Source organism: Prunus persica, chromosome G2, assembly GCF_000346465.2.
Source record: "Prunus persica cultivar Lovell chromosome G2, Prunus_persica_NCBIv2, whole genome shotgun sequence".
NCBI lineage: Eukaryota > Viridiplantae > Streptophyta > Magnoliopsida > Rosales > Rosaceae > Prunus > Prunus persica.
Genome location: NC_034010.1, coordinates 12,758,870 through 12,782,874, shown reverse-complemented (window position 1 = coordinate 12,782,874; position 24,005 = coordinate 12,758,870). Strand labels below are relative to the sequence as shown.

Sequence of the window (24,005 nt, the reverse complement as noted above, 5' to 3'; positions counted from 1 at the left end):
CGTAACTCATCTTCAGTGACGGGGAATGTCCAAAGCGTATCACTATATCATATGCATTGGTTCCCAATATTTCGATTCTTTGGTACCTTTAGCAACGGAAATTCGCCAAAGCTAAAGTTCAATTTTCGCATAGTGAGTTATTTACAAGACGAGTGTAATTCTATGTGTGTGTCAATGTTTTGGCATTTTACAAGACTCAAGACACCAAAAGACACAAAACAATTCCATTTGCAAATCTAATTGACTACACCTGTCTTAAACTAATCACATTAGTGTTTGTGTTGGGCATTAGCCCTCCTTTTTCATGTTAATTCAAAACCCCGTAAATAGGGAAGAAACAAACAGAGAATACAAAAGCCAAAAAGGCCAACCAAAGGAACAAATTACCATGAACACATGGAAAATTAGACTAAAACTAGTACAGTCTAGTATAATAGTCTTTTCCGTCACAAAATCAAACCAAATTAAAATAAAATAAAATAAAAACTAACACCACATTGATGTTCCAAAACTCAATCCTTTCTTTGATTTTTATTTGTTGCATGCGTGAGAATTTCGTGTAGACCCCCTCAGGTTAAGCATAATTATAGTGCAACCACAAATAAAAACAAGGTTAAAACCCAGTTGCCAAGAGAGAGATTTGGCTGAGAAATGACAATTCTAATGTTTTGAACATTTGACACTGGAGGTGGGTTGTTGGAAAGACAGTCTTGCCCCCGGACCGCTTAACATAGGTTAAAGATAGGGTTGGGACTGTAATTTTGCTAAACCAATGGGGTTTGACTATAACTATGCCAAACCTTAAGGGGTTTAGATGAAATTCTCTCTATTGCAGGCCATTCAAGTATTTGTGGAAATCTGGTCCCACATTGCTTCATGTTGTACGAAAATCTTAACTTCGATTTTTTTTATTAGGCCATCTCCAACTCAAGGACCTAAACCCAAAATATTGCCCAAAATCTCTCCAAACGCAAGAAAATGAAGGACCCAAAATTTGAGTTTCCAAGTATTGCCTGGACCCAACACTATTCAATGGAGCCCACTGCACCTAAAACAGCCCATGTGCACAACATCTGACGTGGGCCCCAACGGACCTGTTGGACTGTTGTTGTTTGGCTGCTTGTCCAGCCACTTGTCAAGCTGCTGTTTATCTGCTTGTACAATTGAACTTGGTTTTTTTTAATTTTAAATATTCTAAATGTAACATAAATCAACGATCTAGATTAAATCTAAACTATTTTAATGGTAAAAAAAAGATCCAACTGTTGAAATTTATATCCAATGGTCAAAACAATATTTTAAATTAATCAAGGTCAAATTATATTTGTGGAATTTCAAATTGTTCAAAAAATTTAATTATGAACTTATTTAAAAAGATTGAATGAAGAAAAGTTATCCCTAAAAAAAAAAAAATTAGACTTAAACCATTCTTAAGCAATTTAATAAAGTTGTGGACTTAAAATTTGAGTCCGGAGGGTTGGGAGAAAAAACGATTTGAGTCTGGGCAAAACCCAAATAGCTACTTTTTAGAGGGGGGAAATTTGGGTTTAGCCCGTCATGGTTGGAGAATGCCTTATATACCCTTTTTCCTCTTTTCCTTTTTCTTTTTACAGAGCTTCGTGCAGAAGTTGATCCGCTGAGCCATTCGTACTTGTTTGACGACATATCCATTAATATGTTAGGTTTCAGGTTTAATGAGGTGTATTAATATGTTAGGTGAAAGACTCTTCCATATAATGTTTGAGACTTCCATACACCGGAGTTAGCTGGTGGCAGTAGCCAGTGGGGGCCTATCCCAATTAAAAGACTCTTCTGATAAAAAAATTAAAAAAAAGACTCTGTAATGAGCGTGTGTATATATATGGCGCAGAGCAAATGGTAAATCACATAATCCCCTCACCACCCTTCGCGGACCCCCATTGCTTTAACAAGTGGTTCTTCTTTCAATTGGGTATAGTAAATAAAACAGAAATTGCAAAGCCTCTCCTAAGTAAGCCCTTGGTCAGATCCATCTAAGAATGGCCGTCCCAGCAGGTGCAGTTGTTGTGGAAGTTCTTAATAGCAGTAACTATGCGGATTGGAGTGTATTGGTTAGAACTTACTTGTTGGCTCAAGACCTTTGGGATGTAGTGGAAGAAGAAGAAGAAGAAGAAGAAGAAGCTGATGATAAGTTCAAGGCTTGGAGGAAGAAGAATGCCACGGCATTACATGCAATCCAAACTTCGTGCGGGCGGGAAGCTTTTTCCCTCATTAGGAACACCACTTCAGCCAAACACGGTTGGGATACTTTGGCAGAAATGTTCAAACCAAAACCAAGTAAGTCTCCAGTTCAAATTTTGAACCTCATCAAACAACCCCCGGGTATACTTGGTTCTCTTTCTGTGAGAAGTAAATAATCTACTTAAACCAGATATATATATATATATATATACATATTATTTCTGTTTCTGTTTCTTATAGTCGATGTAAGGACTGATCAATTTACGTTTCGTTCTTTTACATTTCGGTCTCCCTAGACTTACTGTATCCGAACAGAAATATATATCCTTATGCAAATTACATGTGTAACAATGTGGAAATTAAATTTAATGGTGTCAATTTACCCCTTTGGCTTTATTTATTTATTTTAAAATAGCTAATTTCCCCATGAGTCACAAAACTACCCAATTTATACCCATGCTCATATTCCGAGCAATTTCATTCAAGATGTTGGCAAAACAAATGCTCATCTCACGCCATATTCTTTACAAAAAAAAGTTGCCTTGAAACTCTTCAAAGTTAGTCAATTGCTAAGCACCTAACTTTGCAAAATGACAATTAGTGCCACCTTCTGAAACTCTTCAAAGTTAGTCAATTGCTAAGCACCTAACTTTGCAAAATGACAATTAGTGCCACCTTTTGTGAAGAATATGATGTCAAATGATCACGAGTCTCTTAAAACGTGATTTTAATTGACGACATGGTTGAAGTAATTGGTAGGAATGACAGTTGGATAGATCCACCAATTTTGTATATTTTATGGGAAAATTTGGTTGAAATTAAAGTTTTGGGGTAGATTGACACAATCTATATAATTCATGAGGGAGGGAAAACGAAGTATACTTCAAATCGTAATCATATATTAATGTAACAAACGTGCTGCAAAGAGTGGAGGTTCTACTTAAAAAAAAAAGAGTGGAGGTTTTAACTTCAGCCATCCCCTTCAATTTTGGTATATATCCCTCCAATCACATTATTGAGGAGATACTTTGTAGGCCATTTCGCATATGATAAACTTGTTTTTTTCTTGTTTCAAAATGTTGGGAATGATAGCGAAAAATAAAACTAATAAATAATGATTCTTTTTCTTGGATCATATTCTTGATATGACTGAAAAAATAAATGGATTATGTTATCTGAAATCATTAATAAATTAATTAACCAAACTCTGCGCAGGATATTACAATGACTACAATCAGTATAAGCCGTTGTTCGATGCTGTATGGAGTGGGGATTCGAATAAAGCAACGGAGTTTCTTACCCTACATCCCAACGCAGTAAGAGCAAGAATTCCATCTACAAACAGTATAGCTCTTCACATGGCAACAGAACTAGAGCACGAGCATATTGTGGAAGAGTTGGTGCGGTTGATGTCAGAGGAAGACTTGGAAATAACAGATAATGGGGGTTGGACAGCTCTTTCTGTTGCTGCAAATAGAGGAAATTTAAAAATGGTTGAATGCATGGTTAGAAAGAGCAAGAAAATACTTAGTATTCCCACCACCAGCAATCAGACTCCAATTATCTTGGCTTCTATCAATGAACAATGGGATGTCGTTTATTATCTTTACTCCGTCACTCCCCTCCAAGATCTAATGCCAGAGAAAGGACCATACGGGGCTGGACTTCTTCTCTACTATATTGTTGGCATGAAATTTGGTAATAGTTTTAATTAATCTTATAACAATGAAATTGATTACTCGTTTTTTCCTTAATTATAAAAACTTGTTTTTCTCCACTACAGGTATTGCTCTGGAATTAATTCAGCGTTGCCCACAATTGGTCTTTACCGAGGGCCACAATGGGGCATTCCCGATGCAAGGTTTTATGCCTTCTGCATTCCCGAGTGGAACACGCCTCAAATTTTGGCAACGATGGATCTACAATTGTTAGTATCCACATTCTTTTTCCTCTTACAATTACAATTATATGTTTTCAATAACATTGACTGTAATCAACCTAAGACTTCAAAATTGACTGCGCTTTTGAATTTGAGCCTTGAAACTTCAAAATAATATAGTTATTGATCTTAATGGCTAAGAAATGACAACTTCAGTGACTTTATCCGAGGGAGGGGTTCAAAACATCAGACAAAGAACGAAATGGAACATACAGATGAGAGATGTGGAAATGCTGATTTGGTTTTTTTAATTATTGTTTTAATTTCTCATCTCAAAGAATTGGAAGGGGTTGAGCATGTTAACTATGAATTTAGTTAAGAAACTGTGAATCATGTGTGTCAATATATGAACAATCCTACTGAGGTTCACTATGTTTTGGTGAAGCATATTCTCAGATATGTACAAGGTACATTAGAGTATGGAATCAGTTTTACAAAACGTCCTTGGCAGCTTAATGCATACAGTGATGCAGACTGGGCAGGGGATATGAATACTAGAAGGTCTACAACTGGATATGTAGTATTCTTGGGTAATAATCCTATCTCCTGGCAATCCAAGAAGCAAGGCTCTGTATCTAGGAGTTCAACAGAGACATAATACAGGGCCCTAGCAAACACAGCTTCTGACTTGTCATGGATTCGACAAGTTCTCTTGGATTTAAAGATGTTTCGGCCAGATGCTCCTATTATGTACTGTGACAACTTATCAGCTCTGGCTTTAAGCTCAAACTCAGTATACCATTCTCATATTAAGCATTTGGATATTGACTTCCATTTTGTGCGAGAGAAGGTAGAAAGAAAAGATCTTATTGTGCAGTATATACCTACTGAAGAGCAGATAGCAGATGTATTTACGAAGGGTTTACATAGTCCCATTTTCTTACAACATTGTCTTCATCTTAGACTGAGGAGTTCAGCTGGGTAGGGAAAATGTTAACTATGAGTTTAGTTAAGAAACTGTTAGTTCATTATGTACAGCTCACTTGCTCTCTTTTAAGTTTGTTAGTGAGAGTTAGCTGTATTTGTTATAAGTTTGTTAGCGTGATATGAGGAGATAAGTACTGTACTAAAGCAGAGCTTTTCACTATTCCATTCACCAAAATCAGAAATACAAGATTACAAAGCTATCTTCCTTCTTACATTCTCTCTTCCTTATTCTCTTGAAATCCCTAAAACCACAACCTCTTCTTGTTAAGAGAGCGGTGGGTCTGTTGGCTGCGAGGTTTGGGAAGACAAAGGAAGAAGGTATTTTCACTCTGTTAGCTAAGAGGACATGTGACAGAATATTAACATAGGAACATGGAAAAAGTTGACAGCACAAAACATATATATGCAAATCAATTATGACGAGATATCCATAATTGTAATAGAAATAGTAATTCGAAATATATTGATTGATGTTAATTACTGTCATTTTTTGAAAGGTATACAAATAGAACGTGCCAGCAATGATATTCGTGTAAGTGTTCAAAATGAAGGAAATGAAGAATGTAATCAAATGAAGATCACTTGGTCAGGTATGTTGCGATTATGGTTTTATCTGGTAAAATTTAAATAATTTCTTCTTATGTTATCGAACTCTTTGCACTTTGTAATACTACGTTTGTTTTGGTTTTGCATTAAGAGTACCGAAGAATAACTAATGTTCATGAGCAAATAAGAATCTGTCATTGCGTAGTTTGTAAAGGCAATGGAAGGAAACCTTGTACTAATATGTGTCGAGACAAGAATTGTGATATTTAGGTATGTGGTATCCAGCTCTCTACCAGATTCTCTTCAATGTTAGAGCAACCTCAATGGACCGATATGTGAGAATGTGAAGGTAAAGAGTCCCACATTGGAAAGTTGAGAAACATAGCAATGGCTTATAAGGAGTTGGGTTACTCCCCCCATTGCCAATTGGTTTCGGGGTGGAACCTCAACTTCCTTCATGGTATCAGAGCGGGTTGCCCACGTGTGAAAGCCCAACGGCCACACGTGCTCCACGTCATCCAAAATGTGTTGTCCACGTGTTAGGCTTGAAAATTCGCCACACGTGCGGGGGCGTGTGAGAATGTGAAGGTAAAGAGTCCCACATTGGAAAGTTGAGAAGCATAGCAATGGCTTATAAGGAGTTGGGTTACTCCCCCCATTGCCAATTGGTTTCGGGGTGGAACCTCAACTTCCTTCACGATAAACCATTATCTTTCTTCACCAGTGTCCATCAAGTTATTGCAAGGAGATCTTGATTAACATGCTCCTAGACTACCTCTGTTCTTAGGACAAATAGTACAACAACTGACAAGATGCACTTTCCTTCTCCTATCAGTTAATCCCCAAATAAAGTTCTTATTCAACCTATCCAACTCCCTACAAACTATCATAGGCAGTTTAACCGTTTGCATAGTACATAGATCGGGATAGTAGAAGTAACAGACTGAACCAAAGTCACTCTGCCAGCCATAGAAAGGGATAGTATAACTGTTGCTAGTCTTCCTTCCATGAATTAGTGGAACACCCAAGTACCTTCCCAAGTCACTGGTTAAGGGTTACATAATTGAGAAATCTCAATAGCTTTAACTTTCTTAATATTAGGAGAGAAATACTCCACAAACTTCTCAAAATCCACTAACTGCTCGGACATCTTATAGAAATAATCAATACTACCCTTGCTCATCATAATCTTGGCCTGTTTTGGAGAAGCTCCTCCAAAGAGAATTACATAATCAGCAAAAATAAGTGGGAAATATGGGTCCCCTTCTTAGCTGCCAAAACTGGTTTCCAAAGTTGACATGAAGTTGTAGAATATGAGCAAAAACAAGCTACAGTTCAAATATAGGTGGTCCACTCCTAATTGCACCAAGGTGATGTAGGATATGGGTGAATTGAGTATTTAGGTAGTTTAGCGGAAGCGAAAACAACGGAAAACAAAAAGTAGAACGAACAAGGATAAGTTTGGAATCACTCGAGGGGTTGGCTTTACACCAAGTAGTCTCAAATCTATGGGAAATATACTTTTCTTTATATCTCAACAACTGAAGTTTAAAGAACTACATGGGGGGTATTTATAGCAAACTAAAACCTAGAGACAATAGGATACAAATCCCTTACTAAAACAAAAATCCTATTCCACCAAGGAACTAATTCCAATAAACTAGGAAATTTAAATCAAATCCTACTAAAATCTGGAAACTAAATCCTAGTGAAATCTGAAAAACTAGAGAATCTAGGAAACTAATAAATCAGGAAACTAACTAATGATGTTCGCATCAATTCTCCCTGGCTGAAAGGATCTCGACTCCAGGGAGATAAAGCTGTAAAAACATTCCAAAACGTCGGGATCAATGTGCAGCAGGTCCTCCTTTGTAATCCGAGTACTACGAAAATTTGGTTTTGACGTCCACTTGACTAGGAACTTCTGCATCTTCCTTACATTCTTTAAGCATAATGATATGTAGAGCTTTGGCTTTACCTACTTTGCCTTGTTCCTCTTTGTTTGGTATAGATTGATTCACAAGCTTGGGTGGAAGTGGCTTCATCGTGATCTTCTTTCCTTTATGGATGAACGAATATATATTTTCTTGTCCCAAGATGGTAACATTGTGATCGTAGATCCATGGTCTTCCCAAGAGAATATGACTCACATCCATCTCCACCACATCACACCAAACATGATCTTTGTAAGATGAAAACTATATAGGAACGTGACACCGTTGAGTAACAGGGATAGAAGATGTATTGTCAATCCATGCTACTCTGTATGGCACAGGATGCTTCTTAGATGACAAACCAAGGTGCGAAACAATTAGCATTGACACCACATTGATACAACTCCTATTATCAATGATCACCTTCCAATATTTATTTCCAGCCTTGATGTAAGTGTAGAAAATGGAAGTCCTACGCCAATCCTCAGTAGGTTGAGACAAAGTATACACCTTACTATTGCTAATGTTGGATGAGGGACTTCAAAGTCAATTCCACAATCTTCATCATTGTTGGGGTTCATAAATATCTTCCTTGAATTCGACTTGATTATCAGCTTGTTTCATAGGTTTCTTGTTTCTCCTTCATTGGGCATTGGACAGCAAAGTGTCCAAAACCTTGACATCTGTAACAATCTTTGCGTTCCACCACCACGTGTATCAACTAGCACTCCTTTTCCTTTGTCAGTTTTTACTAAATTATTCGTAGATGGTGGATTCATAGAACTTGGAGTCACATACGTGCCAACATGAAAATCAGATCTTTGAGAATAAGTTTGCTTGACTACATTGGACGACTTTAAATACTTAATACTTCTCTAATTCTTGTATCATCTGAAAAATCCTCTCTAAAGTATTCACAGTATGAGGAATTAATTCCCTTTGAAGCTCTGGACGAAGTCCTGATCTAAACCGAGAAAGAGTCATCCTTCAATCTTCCCTTATGTCACATCGCAACATGAATTCCTCAAAATTTGGAAATATATTCAGCAACTGGTATGTTGTCTTAACGAAGAGTTTGCCACTTGTCCAACAAACTCTGTTGATAGGATAATGGTAGATATTTCTTCTTCAACCTTTCTTTCATCTCACCCCAATGGATGATTGGTTCTTCACCAACTCTCTCTAGCTGTGTTTCAACATTGGTCCAAAACAATCCAGCTTGACCCACAAATTTTATCTTAGCAAATCTCAACCTTCGAACTTCAGACATGTCATGCCACTCAAAATAGAGATCCATGGTAGGTAACTAGTCGAGGAGTGCTTTAGGATTTAGCTCACCATCAAAATTAGGAGCGTCAACTTTCACTGATCTCATCACCCTTTCATCAGGGTCTTGCTCATAGCCACCATAAAAATTGTGTCTCTCTGTGCCTCGAGCATTCCTTGTATCCTAATGTTGTCAATCATGATTCCTCTCTTCTCCAATTACACTTGCTTCATCATGTTGGTTAGTTACTTCTAAGTCTATAAGGCGATGTTCCATGAGTCTGGATCTAGTGTTCGAATCTGCCACATGCTTTGATAAGTTTTCCATCATCTGAACAAGACATTCAAAGTCCTTTTCTGGCTCCTCTGTCTTTCCAGGCTTAGTCGAAGCCATCACTTGACACACAGTGTAACAACAAGAAATACTAGAAAATTTTGAACCCAAGGAAAATGAAACCAGGTTTTGATGCCAAGTTGTCTCCAATCTCTGGAATCACTCCAGGGGTTTGGCTTCACATCAAGTAGTCTCCAATCTCTGGAAAATAAACTTTTCTTTTTATCTCAACAACTGAATTTTAAAGAACTACATGAGGGGTATTTATAGCAAACTAAAACCAAGAGAGAATAGGATAAAATCCCTTACTAAAATAGAAATCCTAATCCACCAAGGAACTAATTCTAATTAATTAGGAAATTTAAATCACATCATACTAAAATCTGGAAACTAAAATCCTAGCGAAATCTAGAAAACTAGAGAATCTAGGAAACTAATTTATGATGTCCGCATCACAAGGCCTTTAAAGTTAAAACCCCACACATAGAGGTCCATTAGGCCATCGCTCTTCCAAGTGGTTAAGGTGGGTACAATATCGGTACATGATTCAGATAGGTAATGGACTCCTATTGAGCCTGTTGGTACAACAATTGGTATCAGAGCCTAGTTCAACTGAGAAGCACTTGGTTCAAGGTGGAGCCATTGACATTGAAAATGAAATCTAGTCTACCACCTAGGCGTACCCATTTTAATTCCGTTAATTCCTTTATTTCCATTTAATCCCACAAATAACCGCGTGTCACCGTTGGTGACACGTCCTCGCAGGTCCTGGTAACACAAAGTCAACCCGAGCCATAATCCTCGCAGGATTCCGGGGACGTTTAGTCAACCTGATCCGCAATCCTCGCTCCACACGGTCCGGATATCCCTAAGACTCGTGGGGCAAAGTCAAGCATGCTGACTGAAGGCAGCAGAAATACCGAAGGCAACATTTATTATATTTGGGTACCTAGGGTGGTTTTACGAAAATATATATTTCTGGAAAGTCTGGAATAAATAAAACAAATTCTTTTTATCTTAAAACTCTGCTGCCATCCCATCTGATAGTTCTTTGAAATTCTTATTTTCCATATTCTTTAAGTGTTCTCAACTCGACAGCATATAAATAAAACATTTGACCTCAGCAAAATATGCTAGAAAAACTCGAGCTATTTAATACTTATTCAAGATCAAATAATGAAATTGAATTGAATAAATTCATTTATGAAAACAAAAGTCCACTCACTGCCGGTCCAAGCTAGTCGGACCTTTCGAAGGTCCCTCTTGCGAGTCTGCCTGTGCCCGAGTGCCTGATTAAACCATCATAATATTTTATTAATAAAAATTCTCAATATAATTTTTAAGAAAAAATCCTGACCCCCAGTTTCTAGAAGTGCGTGCATTAATTTTAAGGTCATTCCTATGCCCACATAAACTTTTTTCATGTTTAGAATGGTCTAGAAAAGATCCGGGACTTAAAAAGCGATAAGGTCCCAAAAAGTCAACCCGGGACACCGTGCAGTCCTTGACCTCCAAATTCCGATCCGAGAGTTCCTAAAGGTTCCAATATGCTTAGGACACATGTCCTGAGAGTTCGGTCTCGATCGGACAGTCGGATTGCTCACGATCGCACAGTCGAGCGGTTAATTTAAACCTAACCCTAGGGTTGGCATTTTCGGAGTATCCAGGATTCCGATTCACAATTCGTCGAATCTTACATGATTCTAGAATTGTCTGGATAATCATATATAAAATTGACTACAATCCAACAGTTCGAACGTATCGAACCCGGAAATCGTACAATAGGCGAGATCCATCCGGGGTTCAAACGTTAACCAAATTGGAATTCGAAAGTACCTACGCACTAGTGAGGACTAGAGGATCATTCTAGGACACAATGTGGCCCCAACACCTTGCCCACATGCCGGCCAAGATTCCTACCCTATGTGTAAAACCTCATTTGGAGACACTTTTGTTCTTGAACCTACCTCGAAAAACAAGCGGAAGTGGCTAGAATCGAGCTTTCAAAACCTGCCAAAATTCAATTCAAAAATCGAGTTGCGTACGCTACAAATTGATCAATTCATACCCATCAGCTAGAGCATGGAAAATAGATAAGAAAGCATACCTCACACATCTAGTTTGGTGGTCGGAGAAGAGAGATCGATGCCGGTGAAAATCTGTCAAAAATCGACAACTTTCCCGGCAGATTCCAGCTGTTTCCTGTAGTGGCTAGCGTCGGGGTGAGGCAGGCTGGGTTGCTGGGGTGGTGGCGGTCTGTTTTGGACCGGTCCAGTGGCCTACTGCGGTCGGTCACGGTGGTATATGGTGGAGGGTGGTGACGGTTGGGAGAGAAATTTGCAAGGGAGAAAGACGACGCGGGGAGAGAGAGAGAGAGAGAGAGAGAGAGAGTGTGTGTGTGTGTTTTTTTTTTAAACATTAAAAAAAAAAAAATCAGATGTCCAAAATTACCATTTTGCCCCTTAATGTATTTTAATAGTATTTTCTTCAATATGACTCGGATTTGAGCCCACTACATGTCTACGAAGTCGTTTCATCGTGCTCTACGCAACGGTGCAATTGAAATTTTCAAATTCCTTCCCGGTCAAAAAGTCAATATTTTCCTTAATAATTTATTCTAGGTGCAAAATTGTCTTTTTCTCTAATAATTTAATAATTAAAAATTAATTAAGGTTTGGATTATTACATCTCAGGTCTAAGGATTAATTTGAATTATCACAACTTAGAATTTGACACTTGTAAGACTTCCATACAAGAATTCTAGAGTTGATCGCGTTCAATGGACTTCATCTTCTATAAAGCACCTACACATCTGTCTTAGTGTCTCTACATGAATGACTTGAGACTAGTCATCCTCCCAATTGAGCAGACATAATGTGTACCAGTCTTTGCGAGTCACCATTGTTCAATTGGTGATCCTATGACCAAGAATATTTTAGGATACGAAATTTATATGTATGGAAAGGTCTCGTGCATCTAACTTCCTTATTCCACTTTCCATTTATATCTTCATCCATGGACTTGTTACTTTGTGTACGTTATGTATCTAAAGCAACATTCTCCCCCCTTTGATTATTATAGATTATTTCCTTAGAATTATCCATTTTATATTGGCCTGGAGGGCATATATCTAATAATTCACCACTTGCGCGTAAAGCCAATCAACCACACAATGTGTTTGACCTTGAGACGCCTATCAAGCCATAGCTGACGTGTTCTAGGCTTTTGTGATCTTTGCTATATCAACCTTCTTTTGCAACTTAGAGACCATCGACGTCATAAGTAATCAACTCATTTATGTAATATTTTCTTCGAATTTTGGATGCCTGATGATACTTGAGTTCCTCAGCTTGAGCTATTGCCCCATGAGAATTTCTCTTACTATAAGAGCCTTGATCTTTCATGGTAAGAACTACTCCTATACAGGAGATTTTTCTATTCATCCAAAAGATGTTGACGTATCAACTTCTCTTGCATAGATATGTACTGCTTTTGGTCATGAACTATGTTACAACGTCCAAGATTATAAAGAACAGCTTTCTAGAGTTTGATAACATAGGAATTAGGATCCGACCAGAGTCACTCAGGTGTACACTTCCACTCTGATGCTCTAATACTATTCTCTTCGCATATTTCGCCTTTCATCTTATTTATGTTTCTCTAACATAAAAGACATACTTATCAGTTGTCCAGGTTCTGATCTTGGGATGTCATCTTGTTGCCCTTAATATACTTTGGCATTAAGTGCAACTTGCTTTAGTATCTTGGTCATATCATATATGATCGTATACTTAAATAATAAGTACATGAACTTTTCATTCCTTAGGTTTCTTTTGAAGAAGACTTCACTTGGTGATGGTGTTTTCTCTTAAACTTTCAATGGGCTCCCACTTTTCTTTTTGGAATATAACCATTTCTAAAATGCTTTATTCAAGATACCGTTTATATTGGATGTTTTAATGTGGTGAATCAACGAAAAAGAGTTGAATTGTCACTTTGTCCGATAATCCACTCATGGCTTACAATCAATCATTCCACTCGTTTCACAACAAGCATCCATTAACACTTCGATGGATACCACATCCTTTAGGTGATCTAGGATGTCCCACAAGTTTAACTTTCAAACAATAAAGTTCTAAACTTTATAACAATTTCAATCTCATTACCGTTCCATTGGACTTATCAAATATTTTGTTATCCTAGGGGTTACGACTTAAGGAGGGGTTTTGATGACTTATCATAAAAGATTTATACTTTATTATCCTTTGTGATAAAGATCATCTATTGAGATATCTTGTAAAGATAACTCTTTATCTCTTAAGATGTATCTTGTTTAAGCATTAACCCTTCATAACAATTAAAAGAGTGTCGATGCCCTCTAAATGATTTCTCTTTTTCTTTGCTTTCTTGAAATCCTAAATCTCTTGGATTTTAGACTTAGTAAAGTCCAACCGTGAGCGATCAATGGTGAACGCTATAGAAAGACAATGGATACCATTCCATTCATTATCTTATACAACTCATATGATCTCCATTCTAGTTCATAACTTAGATTGTTTGGATTTCTCAATTTCTAGATGCAACTCATAGGTAAGAATTGGAACCTTTAAAGAACCACATATTGCTTATCTTATGAATATTATCTTGATTGTGAAATCTAAACCTTTTAGAAATCATTCTTGTATTAGGTTTATCATATCTCAATATTCTAAACAATTAATGTAAGAACAGTTTCATACATTCATCTCACAAAGCATATAGAGATCAAACTTCATATTACCATAATACGAATAGTCATATATAAAGCAAACTAGTGGTTATGTCATACAAACCATAAAATTATCTTTTAAAACATGAAGATAGCAAGTAAGTTCTTTATACATGCCAAAAACCAAATAAACTAAATAAGTTCATAAGTTTTAAAAGATCTCCATAAACAAATAAAAGCGTGCTTGACGATTCTGAATCCCAACAATCTTTATCTCTATGAGCTTCATACTTGTTCTCTGTTTGTGCAACAACATGACCTACAATAGATCATTGTTTTCTAGACTCAAGCAAGGTATAAACATTTTCTTAGAACTTTAGTGACTAATTAAGCTGTACCTTCAGCTTGGTTGTCCTTCAGGCTAGCTAAGTTAGCCCGGCAATTCTTTTCCAGTGTCCGTCTTTCCCACAATGGAAACACTGTCTTTTCACCTCTTTTCCTTCTTTCTGTTTCTTCTTGACATCTCCCTTGGGTTTGAGTTGAGGGTTCCATTTCTTCTTCTTGTTGGCATTGAATTTGCCTTTACTCTTATTACCAGGCTTAGCAGAAGAAGTTGAACCCTTCTAAAAAACATCAATGGTCTCATTCCCTCATTCTCTCTTGAAGGTCTTTTCAGTAGTCAAACACATGTTTAGGAACTCTGAGAGAGTGTGCTCCATCTTCCCTATGTCGTAGTTCATAATAAACTAGGAGAAGGAATCAGAAAGGGACACAAGAAAGATGTTGGTGGTCAAGTTACGGTCTAGTGGACTGTTAAGACTTTCCACCTGCTCAATGAGTCCTATCATCTTCAATCCATGTTGGTGGACTGAGGCTCCCTTAACCATCTTGGTCTTCAAAAGCTCACATACAGAGTTTGTTAGAAGCCTATATACAGATGTAGTCTATTTTACTTTCAGAAAATGGTCTGAAATTACCTGTAGGATGACTAATAATGCCTAGAATGGGGTGAATAGGCCAATTTAAAATTATAATCAATAAATGAAAATAAACTTCTATAGCAGGATTGATAAAGCTTATCAATCCTAAAACGTGCAGAGCATAAAATAAAGGAACACGCAAAGAATTAATTTATATGGTAAAACCCCATCTCTGGGGAAAATCCACGGACTCCTCAGTCTAAAACATATCCACTATAGAACAATGATTACAAAAAATACCCACACACTGATCCTAGACAAATTCTAGATAATGTTTACAGACTTCTTCATAACTCAACTTCTGTCACGGGATGATCTTTCGACACTCCTTTTGTTGAACGCAATACTGGTCACAATTGCTTCAAACTCGTCAGAGTTCTTCCAACTCTTATGATGTGGAATTCAATACTGGTCACGATTGATTCAAGCTCACCGGAGAAAAACCACCACAACGGTCTTGGTGCCCTCAATCATATGAGTCACCGAACATCCAAATGAATGCAATATGAATGATAAAAGTGTTTGATAAATCAACAAGTAAACATGGAACACTCGATAATTTATCTCAAATAAAAACTCAGCTTTCCAAAGTTTATGGATTAAAAATATGATTGTAAAAGCTCTACGAAGAAAGAAGACAAGGTCTAGTTTTATATGAGTTTTTCTTCATAAGAAGGAAAACCCACGTTTAAAACAAAACCTCCACGTTTTAACTTTTGGCAAAAATCACAAAGAAAAGTGCCTAATTGGACTCTAACCCATTTGAAAAAGGCATCTCCACTTGAAGTCAACAGTCATCTAAATTTTGACAAACCAAAAATATTTAGACGACTAGATTTTGAATAATTCAATTTTTGTTTTTTTTTTCCCCTTCAAATCAAGGTAAAATTTCAACAGCTAGTTTTCCAATTATCCAAAATTGCAACTCCTTTTTTTGTTCAACCTAATCGTAATCGTATTTTCCCTATAAACACCCAATTAATTGCAATAAAAAATTCACACCGCCAAAAATATTCTCCACTCTTCTTTCATTTGCTCAAATTTCAAGGATATTTTAATTTAGTTAATTAAATTTGAAAAACAGAAAACTCAATTCAGCTCCATATTTCACCCACCGATGTGGTCTCTTTTATTTTCAGAAAATGGTCGTTCATATCAGTGGGCGTACCGTACACAATGATACGGAGCGCAACTCTGTATAGGTTCATATTTATACATGTTGTTTCATGTTATTCACTCAATATTCTTAGTTTACTTTTTGATATATCATAGATTTTTATTTATTTATTTTTGCTTTATAAATTTAATCTTGAACTTGATGAATATGGGCTTAAAAATAATGTTGAGCTTAGTTTCTGTTTTTGCTCATGTATGTACGTCCACTTCCAGACCTTAGATCATCAACTTCCACTACTTGGACGAGGATTTTTCTTTAATGAAAGTTGTTCCAATGGGTGTCAACTATGACATATCCAAATTTGGGCACTGAACCTAGATCAGGAGGTATATGGGCTGCTAGTCAGCCATTATGTATCTTGTTTTGTAACATTACCCCTTAGCCTGTGAGAATGTGAAAGTAAAAATGTATCATATTGGAAAGTTGAGAAACCTAGTAAGGACTTGTAAAGAGTTGGGCTACTCCCCCCATTACCAATTGGTTTTGAGGTGGAGTCTCGACTTCCCTTATTGTATCAGAGCGAATTTGCCTATATGTGAAGCCCAACGACCACACACCCTCCACGTCACCCAATATGTGTTGTCTACGTGTTAAGCTAGAAAATTCCTCACACATACCAGAGCATGTGAGAATGTGAAGGTGGAAATGTCCTACATTAGAAAGCTTAGAAATGAAAGGACCCGCCCGAATTTTTTTCAGAACTCGAGGCGAACCCTTTGGAATTCCCGACATCCTCCCGATGCCAGGCCCAAATACTAAAGACCGAGACTTCCTGCCGAAAATTCGGCAGAGTTTCCCCTATAAATTGGACATTTTCCAAAATTACAACCTGCATAAAAACGCATTTAATATTCCCAACTGGCAGCATGCACAATATAATTTCATGCAATTCACACAAATGGCCTTCGACCTTCCAATAATTCCTAACCAACTACCAAACAATTCAAATACCAATTATGACTAACATTTAGTCTGCGGCTGCACCTAATAACCTTAGGCTGCCTACGTACCCTCACTGAGGGATCAAGCCACACGTAGTTCTTCCAATAAAACCCAATGCCACACTTCGGCGATACCTTATTGCATTTCTCTTGATTTCGTATAAGCTCCCCATATGCCGGTACAACCAACGCCACGTATGGGGCCTGTCAACACGCCGGATAACCTACGCCATGTGCGACCATGCCATACTATCATAATATCTCCTCATACGCTGGTACAACCAACGCCACGTACGGGGCCTGTCCCAACGCCGGATAATCTACGCCACGAGGGACCTCAACATCATATCACAAATCTCCCCATACGTCGGTACAACCAACGCCACGTACGGGGTCTGTCGACACGCCGGATAACCTACGCCACGTGCGACCTCAATACAATCTCACAATATCTCCCCATACGCCGGTACAACCAACGCCACGTATGGGGCCTGTCTCAACGCCGGATAACCTACGCCACGTGAGACCTGAACTTTATATTACAAATCTCCCCATACGCCGGTACAACCAACGCCACATATGGGGCCTGTCCGCACGCCGGATAACCTACGCCACGTGGGACCTAACTTTCACTTGGTGGTACTTTAGTGAATCCAAAATCCGGGGAGGTACCTAAGGTAGTACGTATAGCACTCCAAACTGACATTCTAGACTCTTTTGTACCCTTGTACAAACATATTATAATTATAAATATATATAATAATTCTAATATTGTGTAACCCTCCACAGTAGTCTAGCATGTGGGATTACTCCGGGAGACTCATGGTCAACCACGGGTCAAACGGACCTGCGGAGCTCACGACCGCCAATTTTCGATCCGAAAGTCCCTATGGGTTCTACCAAGTATAGGACACTTGCCCTGCAAGTTTGGTTCAGATCGGACGGTCAGATTGCTCACGATCGCATGATCTGACGGTTAATATAAAATATAAACTTTAAAATTATTATTCGGAACATCCGGGACTCCGATTCACAATCCGAGAATTCCTACACGATCCTAGAATTACCAAGATTAACATATATTAAATTTGGGACCATCCAACGGTCCCAACCTATCGAACCCGGATAACGCACAATATGCGATCGTCCGTTCGATAGTCAAACGATGTCCGAATTGAGATCCGCGAAATCCTACGTACTCGTGACAACCTAAGGATCTCATCGAGACATAGTGCCACTTTTTCTACAGTGCCCATGCTCCGCCGCACGCGCCGACAGCGCGTGGTGCCCAAAGCGATAACGCTTCGCCGGAAAATCTCAAAACCACGGCTCCAAACTCCTACCCTAGGTATAACACCCTATTTGGAGCCACTTTTGTTCTTGGACCTACCCCAAAAACTGACCGGAAGTGGTCGGAATCGCGATCCCAAAACCGGCCGAATTTCAATTCGAAAATCGAATTGGCTACGCTAAGAATCGATCTAATCCTACCCAACCATCAGCTAGAGCATGAAAATTACATGAGAAACCATACCTTGCTCGTCGGATTTGGTGGCCGGAGGAGGGAGATCGACGACGGCGAAGATCGGACGACGCCGGCCGCTTATTCTCCATTTTCCGGCAAAACCGCGGCGGCTGGAGGCGGGAGACGGCAGGGGCTGGAAGAGGACGACGCCCCGGTCATTTTGGTACCGGCCCCGTCCACAGCCGTGGCCGGTGGCCGGAGTTACGAGGAGAGAGAGAGAGAGAGAGAGAAAAAAAAATCAGATTTTATAAAAAATCCCATTTCGAAATATTTACGATTGTGCCACTGGGCTTCTTTTGACCATATCTCTCTGGTTACAACTCCGATTCGAGCCCACTACGTGTCTATGAACTCGTCTCAGTACGACCTATCCAAAAATACTAGTCACTGCCCCAAACTCTCTCCGGTTAAAAATATGACTGAAATACCCTTAAATAATTAAATAATTAAATAAGGGTTAAATTTGGGGTCGGGGTGTTACAAGAAACCTAGTAAGAGCTTATAAGGAGTTTGGTGCAAATGTCCCATCAAATGGTAATACAGAATGAGTATGATATGATGGGAGTGCAGCTAACGATGAAGGGATAAAGGCTAGTTAGATGACAAGATGAGGAAGCTTTCAACAATTCCAACATATGCAAAGCAAAAGAACCAATGGAAAATGATGGGCTAGCTGCTATAAAAAGGGAAATTGCTAGAGTCTCTAAACATATGAGAGAGTAAGCAAGAAAGAAATGAAGGAGAAGTAGGAAACTATGCCACCAAAAAAGCCCCTTGTGGCTCATTCATTGATCAAAAAAATCTGTAAAATTATATCTTCATTATGTTTATGTTAATATCTTCATTAGAGCTTGAAGAACTAACATAATTTTCAAATTATCAAATTACTCTGTTTCATGCTATTATGGTTCTTGTGATGCCCATGCTCTCTTCAATGTAAATGGATTCCTTTATGTTTAATCGAAGTAAACGTCATGCCTAAAAATTGGTATGGTTAAGGGTAGGGAGGCCCTAAGAGATGTCATTAATAAGAGCAGTATTGGGGAAAATGCTATAGAGGTTAATAAGGGTGATTCCAGTGTAGGTATAAATGGGTTGGGAGTTTTGTACAGATGTGGTATACTCTTAGACCTCCTGTGTCCCGGAAAGCCTTAATGTCAGAGTTGGAAAGTTCAATGATGCTGGACAAGATAACATGGCTTTGGTTTATTTTCTTCAAACATATATAATACCCTCTGTTTTGCTCTTTAGCCTTTGGTTTCTAATAAGAGAGGTTTCTGTTTGGCTAAAAGTCATTTTTGGTCCCTGTAGTCTGGCACTTCAACCATTTTTGCTCCTATAGTTTCAATTCCGTCAATTTGACCCTGTAGTTTCATATTTGTAGCAATTCAATGACAAGTTAGTATTCCTGTCAATTTCTTTAACTGTGCAAGGGGCAATTTCGTCAACCCAAAATCCTTGAGCATAAAAGCTCGTTTGAAACTCCCCTAATTTCATATTAGGGCTTGAAATTGGTCATTTGGGTTTAGGGTTCAGGGTTCTTCAAACATTGGAATTAGTAGTTGAATTTCAAGCCCTAATATTAAAAGGGGAGAATTTCAGACAAGCTTTTATGCTTAAGGGTTTTGGGTTGACGAAATTGCCCCTTGCATCGTGAAAGAAATTGACAAATACTAACATGTTCTTGAATTGCTACAAATACGAAATTACAATGGCAAAATTGACAGAGTTGAAACTACATGATCAAAAGTGGTTGAAGTGTCAAATTATAGGGACCAAAAGTGACTTTTGGCCTTTCTGTTTTGCTCTTTAGCCTTCCACGAGAAATTTGGCTGAGAAATTTGAGCAAATGAAAGAAGAGCGATGAATATTTTTCATGGTGTAAATTTTTTTTATTGCAATTAATTGGGCGTTTATATGCCCTTTTCATTTTGAATCACTAGTTCATCCAAAAATTACTATTTGCACGTTGCTATGGTGTAAAATTAGGAGTTGATTCATTATACCATGTATGTATCTAAATATTCCTTGCACCCGTTTTATGGAATCAAGTGAGCTAATACTTCTTCCCTTTTACACATTTTGTCATCATCTAATTAACAGAGATACATACAGCTTTCACCGTCTTATATTTAGATTTTGGATTTCCATTGCAGTGGTAGGTTTCTTGCAAAGTTTGAAATCAAATCTCCTTGAACTTTTGGGTATGCTACAATTTTTTTTTTCCTTTTCTATATTTCCTTTGTTCTCCATTAATTGTTTTAGCAATAATTTTTTTCATGAATTAGTGGTATGACATGTTTTTTTCAATGCCAACCTAGGAATCAACCGCATACGAGAAATGAAACAGGCCCACATTCAATCACGTGAACTCCTACATCACATGTGTGAAGTGATAAAACATCCACATTGCCATGATTATGTACTTCCAGCAATTTTCAAAGCTATTGAGCGAGGGATGTTCGAGTTTACTGACAGTGTATTGCAAGCAAGACCAGATCTCATGTGGATCCCTAATCAAACGGGAAGGGTCCCCTTTCAGTTTGCAATTGAATGTCGCCAAGAAAAAATTTATAGCCTTATTTATAGACTCAATAAAAGAAAAAGAACATTGACTGGAAATTTGGCAGATATGTCTGACAATTGCGCGCTACATGTGGCCGGGATGCTATCCCCATTGGCAAAGCTCAATAATATCTCAGGTGCAGCCTTGCAAATGCAGAGAGAAGTGCAATGGTTTAAGGTCAGAACATATTCTATATCTCAGGCGCACTCTATAGTAATTTATTGATCAGCATGGTCTGCTTTCAATTACAGGTCAAAGGTCATTCTGCTACAAACTAGCTAAAATAATAAATCACTAAGGCATCTAACATTACATGTCATATGTATATATACTGTGAACATTTTGTTTTTCTTTTCCATCCTGAATATGACTTTTCATACATTATTTGTTGTAAAACAAATAGACCGATACTGTGTATTTGCATTAATTACATTGCATCTGCAAATAGACGGATACTGTCTTTAAAAAATTAAAGAAAATCTATCTTAATTTATACTTTTCAACTTATACAAATTGGAACATAGATGAAAATAAATTGTTTGGGTTGAAATGAGTCATTTCATGTATTGAGATCCAGTTTTCGTTAGAAAAAGTGTAAGAGCATATGCAATCATGCTCTTTATGTTTTACATAAAAGTTATTTTAAAATCTCTCTATAAAATTTTATCTCCAATTATACTCTCTAGTTTAGAAAGTCATAAATGCTATAACTATTTTTTAATTGGTTTATTTCTATGAAAAAAATAACATTAAAAATAGTTAGCATTAATTAAAGGTTTAAAATATTCATAAAATAAAGCAGCATTAAATTACAGGGAGCCACTAGGAGTCCTTTCTTTGTCCTCAGATTTAGGAGCTCCCTATTTTAGGAGGTGAATAGAGGGAGCATGGTTGGAGTTGTATTTTTCCAATTCCTCCTTAAAATTTGTCTAAGGAGGTCATTTAGGGAGCCCATTGTGGATGCTCTAAAAAGGTGATCAACACAGTTCACTACTACGTTTTACTATTTGCGCGACAGAAGTTTGCGCGACGAATACGATTTCGTCGCGCAAAACTCAATTGCGCGACGACAAAATATTTAGAACTTCCGCGACCAAATTTTTCGAAGCGCAAAACATATTAGCGCGACATAAAAACAGATTCGTCGCGCAAAGAGGAAAAAAAAAACCCGGGTAATCTCTTGGCGCCAAATACTTGCGCAACGAGACCACTCGTCGCGTAAGAAAACATAGCGCGACGATGAAACACTTCATCGCGTAAAAGCGAGGTGATTTGGCAGCGAAAACTCTTGCGACGACAGTTTAATCGCAAAAGACAACTTAGCGCGACGAACAAGGTTATCGTCGCGTAAGAAAACGAAGGATTTTTTTAATTTGGGCGGCAAAATAATTGAGGGCGATATTTTAGTTTGCGCGACGAACCGTGATTCGTCGCGTAAAAGAGAAGTCGGTACAATCTTGCGCGACGAAACATGTTTGTTACGCGACGGAATTTTGTTTTTGGGCGACGAGGAAAAGAATTTGAGCGACGAACCCTGATTCGTCGCGTAAAAGAGAAGTCGGTACAATCTTGCGCGACGAAACATGTTTGTTACGCGACGGAATTTTGTTTTTGGGCGACGGGGAAAAGAATTTGCGCGACAAAATCTTGTGCGAGGAAATATGTTCCGTCGCGCAAAAGTTGTTTTGTCGACAAGTTTTCACGCGACGAAAAAACTCGATTTGTGTGACGGGAAAAAGGTTTTGGGCGACGGTAGTTTGCGCGACGAACTATATTATTCGTCGCGCAAAGTTTTCTTCATCTTATCAGAAAACTGCCATTGCAGAGGCAGAATGGAAAAAAATTTCCTTTCTGCCTCTCTCTCAACTTCTCTCCCGCTGTCTATGCTGGAAATTCAGTACGTTCATCAGGTAAGTATTTGTTGTCGTTTCTTTTTAAATATTAATGTAAATTCGTACTGACGCTATTAATTTTCTTCTCGTTAGGGATATTTGTAATTAGCGATTGGTGGAGAACGATTGAGAAGGTATTTTATTCGTTTTATATATTAAAAATGTTAAAGTTAGTTTGTTATGTGTACTAGTTTTTTCTGAAGTTATATTTATATTATGTTGTTAAATTGTGTGTAATGTAGCACAATGTGTTGTGATGTACGAAGTTAATTGAAATTAACTTCGTACTTTTATTTGTATGTTTAGTAACATTTAGTTTCCCGTTCGAGATTAGTTGGATTTCGTGCATGGATGCGTAATGCATGACTGCGGTCCAATTAATTCTTGAATTGTCCCATTATTTGGACAGTTTGGTAATGCATAGTGTTGTCACATAATCTTCGGCTACAGGATTAGGTTTCGATTGTGGAGATTTCGGTGTCATCTCGGTACGTTCTTCGGGTGGTACGTAGGTATTTATACCTATGCCCACTTCAAGAACTGTGTCGAGATGCTGCCGAAATTAATCCACGTTGAAATCTAATCTCATGTAGCCGTAGGTTACGTGACAGGACTATGCATTCCCGAATGGGATAGGGCCCTTACCGGAGGCATAAGGTGACATTATAACTTCGTATGAAGTTGTTGTGATTGTTGTGTCGTGATTGTGGTTTCAGGAATTATGAGCAGAAGGTGGATACAGAACCCGAATAGATGCGCAGACGAATACTTGGATGGAATCGAGGATTTTATTGAGTTTGCACGTAGACACAGTCCGGGTGCAACTAGAATCCGTTGTCCTTGTAGGAGGTGTAACAATACGTTGTGGGAGACAATTGAAAATGTTGGATTTCATTTAGTAAGGAATGGAATGATTGAAACATATAGCATTTGGAACCTTCACGGCGAACAAGTTGACCATGCTTCGTCTTCAAATGCCCCAAGAGTGGACAATGTTGAACCTATTGTGGATCCTAATGATCAAGTCATGGGTATTATACAGGATGCTTC

The 24,005-nt window shown here is 38.1% G+C and overlaps 1 protein-coding gene across 2 annotated transcripts in view; it reads left to right on the top strand.

Annotated features, from left to right (window-relative positions):
* The window catches only part of LOC18787954, a 78,859-nt gene continuing 56,743 nt past the window's right edge, over positions 1,890-24,005 (top strand). Inside the window, exons 1-6 of one of the 2 annotated variants that reach the window (XM_020558204.1) lie at positions 1,890-2,316; positions 3,436-3,918; positions 4,004-4,147; positions 5,584-5,676; positions 20,654-20,701; positions 20,819-21,240. In XM_020558204.1, the coding sequence (XP_020413793.1) occupies positions 2,019-2,316; positions 3,436-3,918; positions 4,004-4,147; positions 5,584-5,676; positions 20,654-20,701; positions 20,819-21,240 (1,488 nt within the window). In that variant the 5' untranslated portion in view covers positions 1,890-2,018. The remainder of the gene's footprint in view (positions 2,317-3,435; positions 3,919-4,003; positions 4,148-5,583; positions 5,677-20,653; positions 20,702-20,818; positions 21,241-24,005) is intronic. The other variant, XM_020558205.1, reaches the window with a different exon arrangement.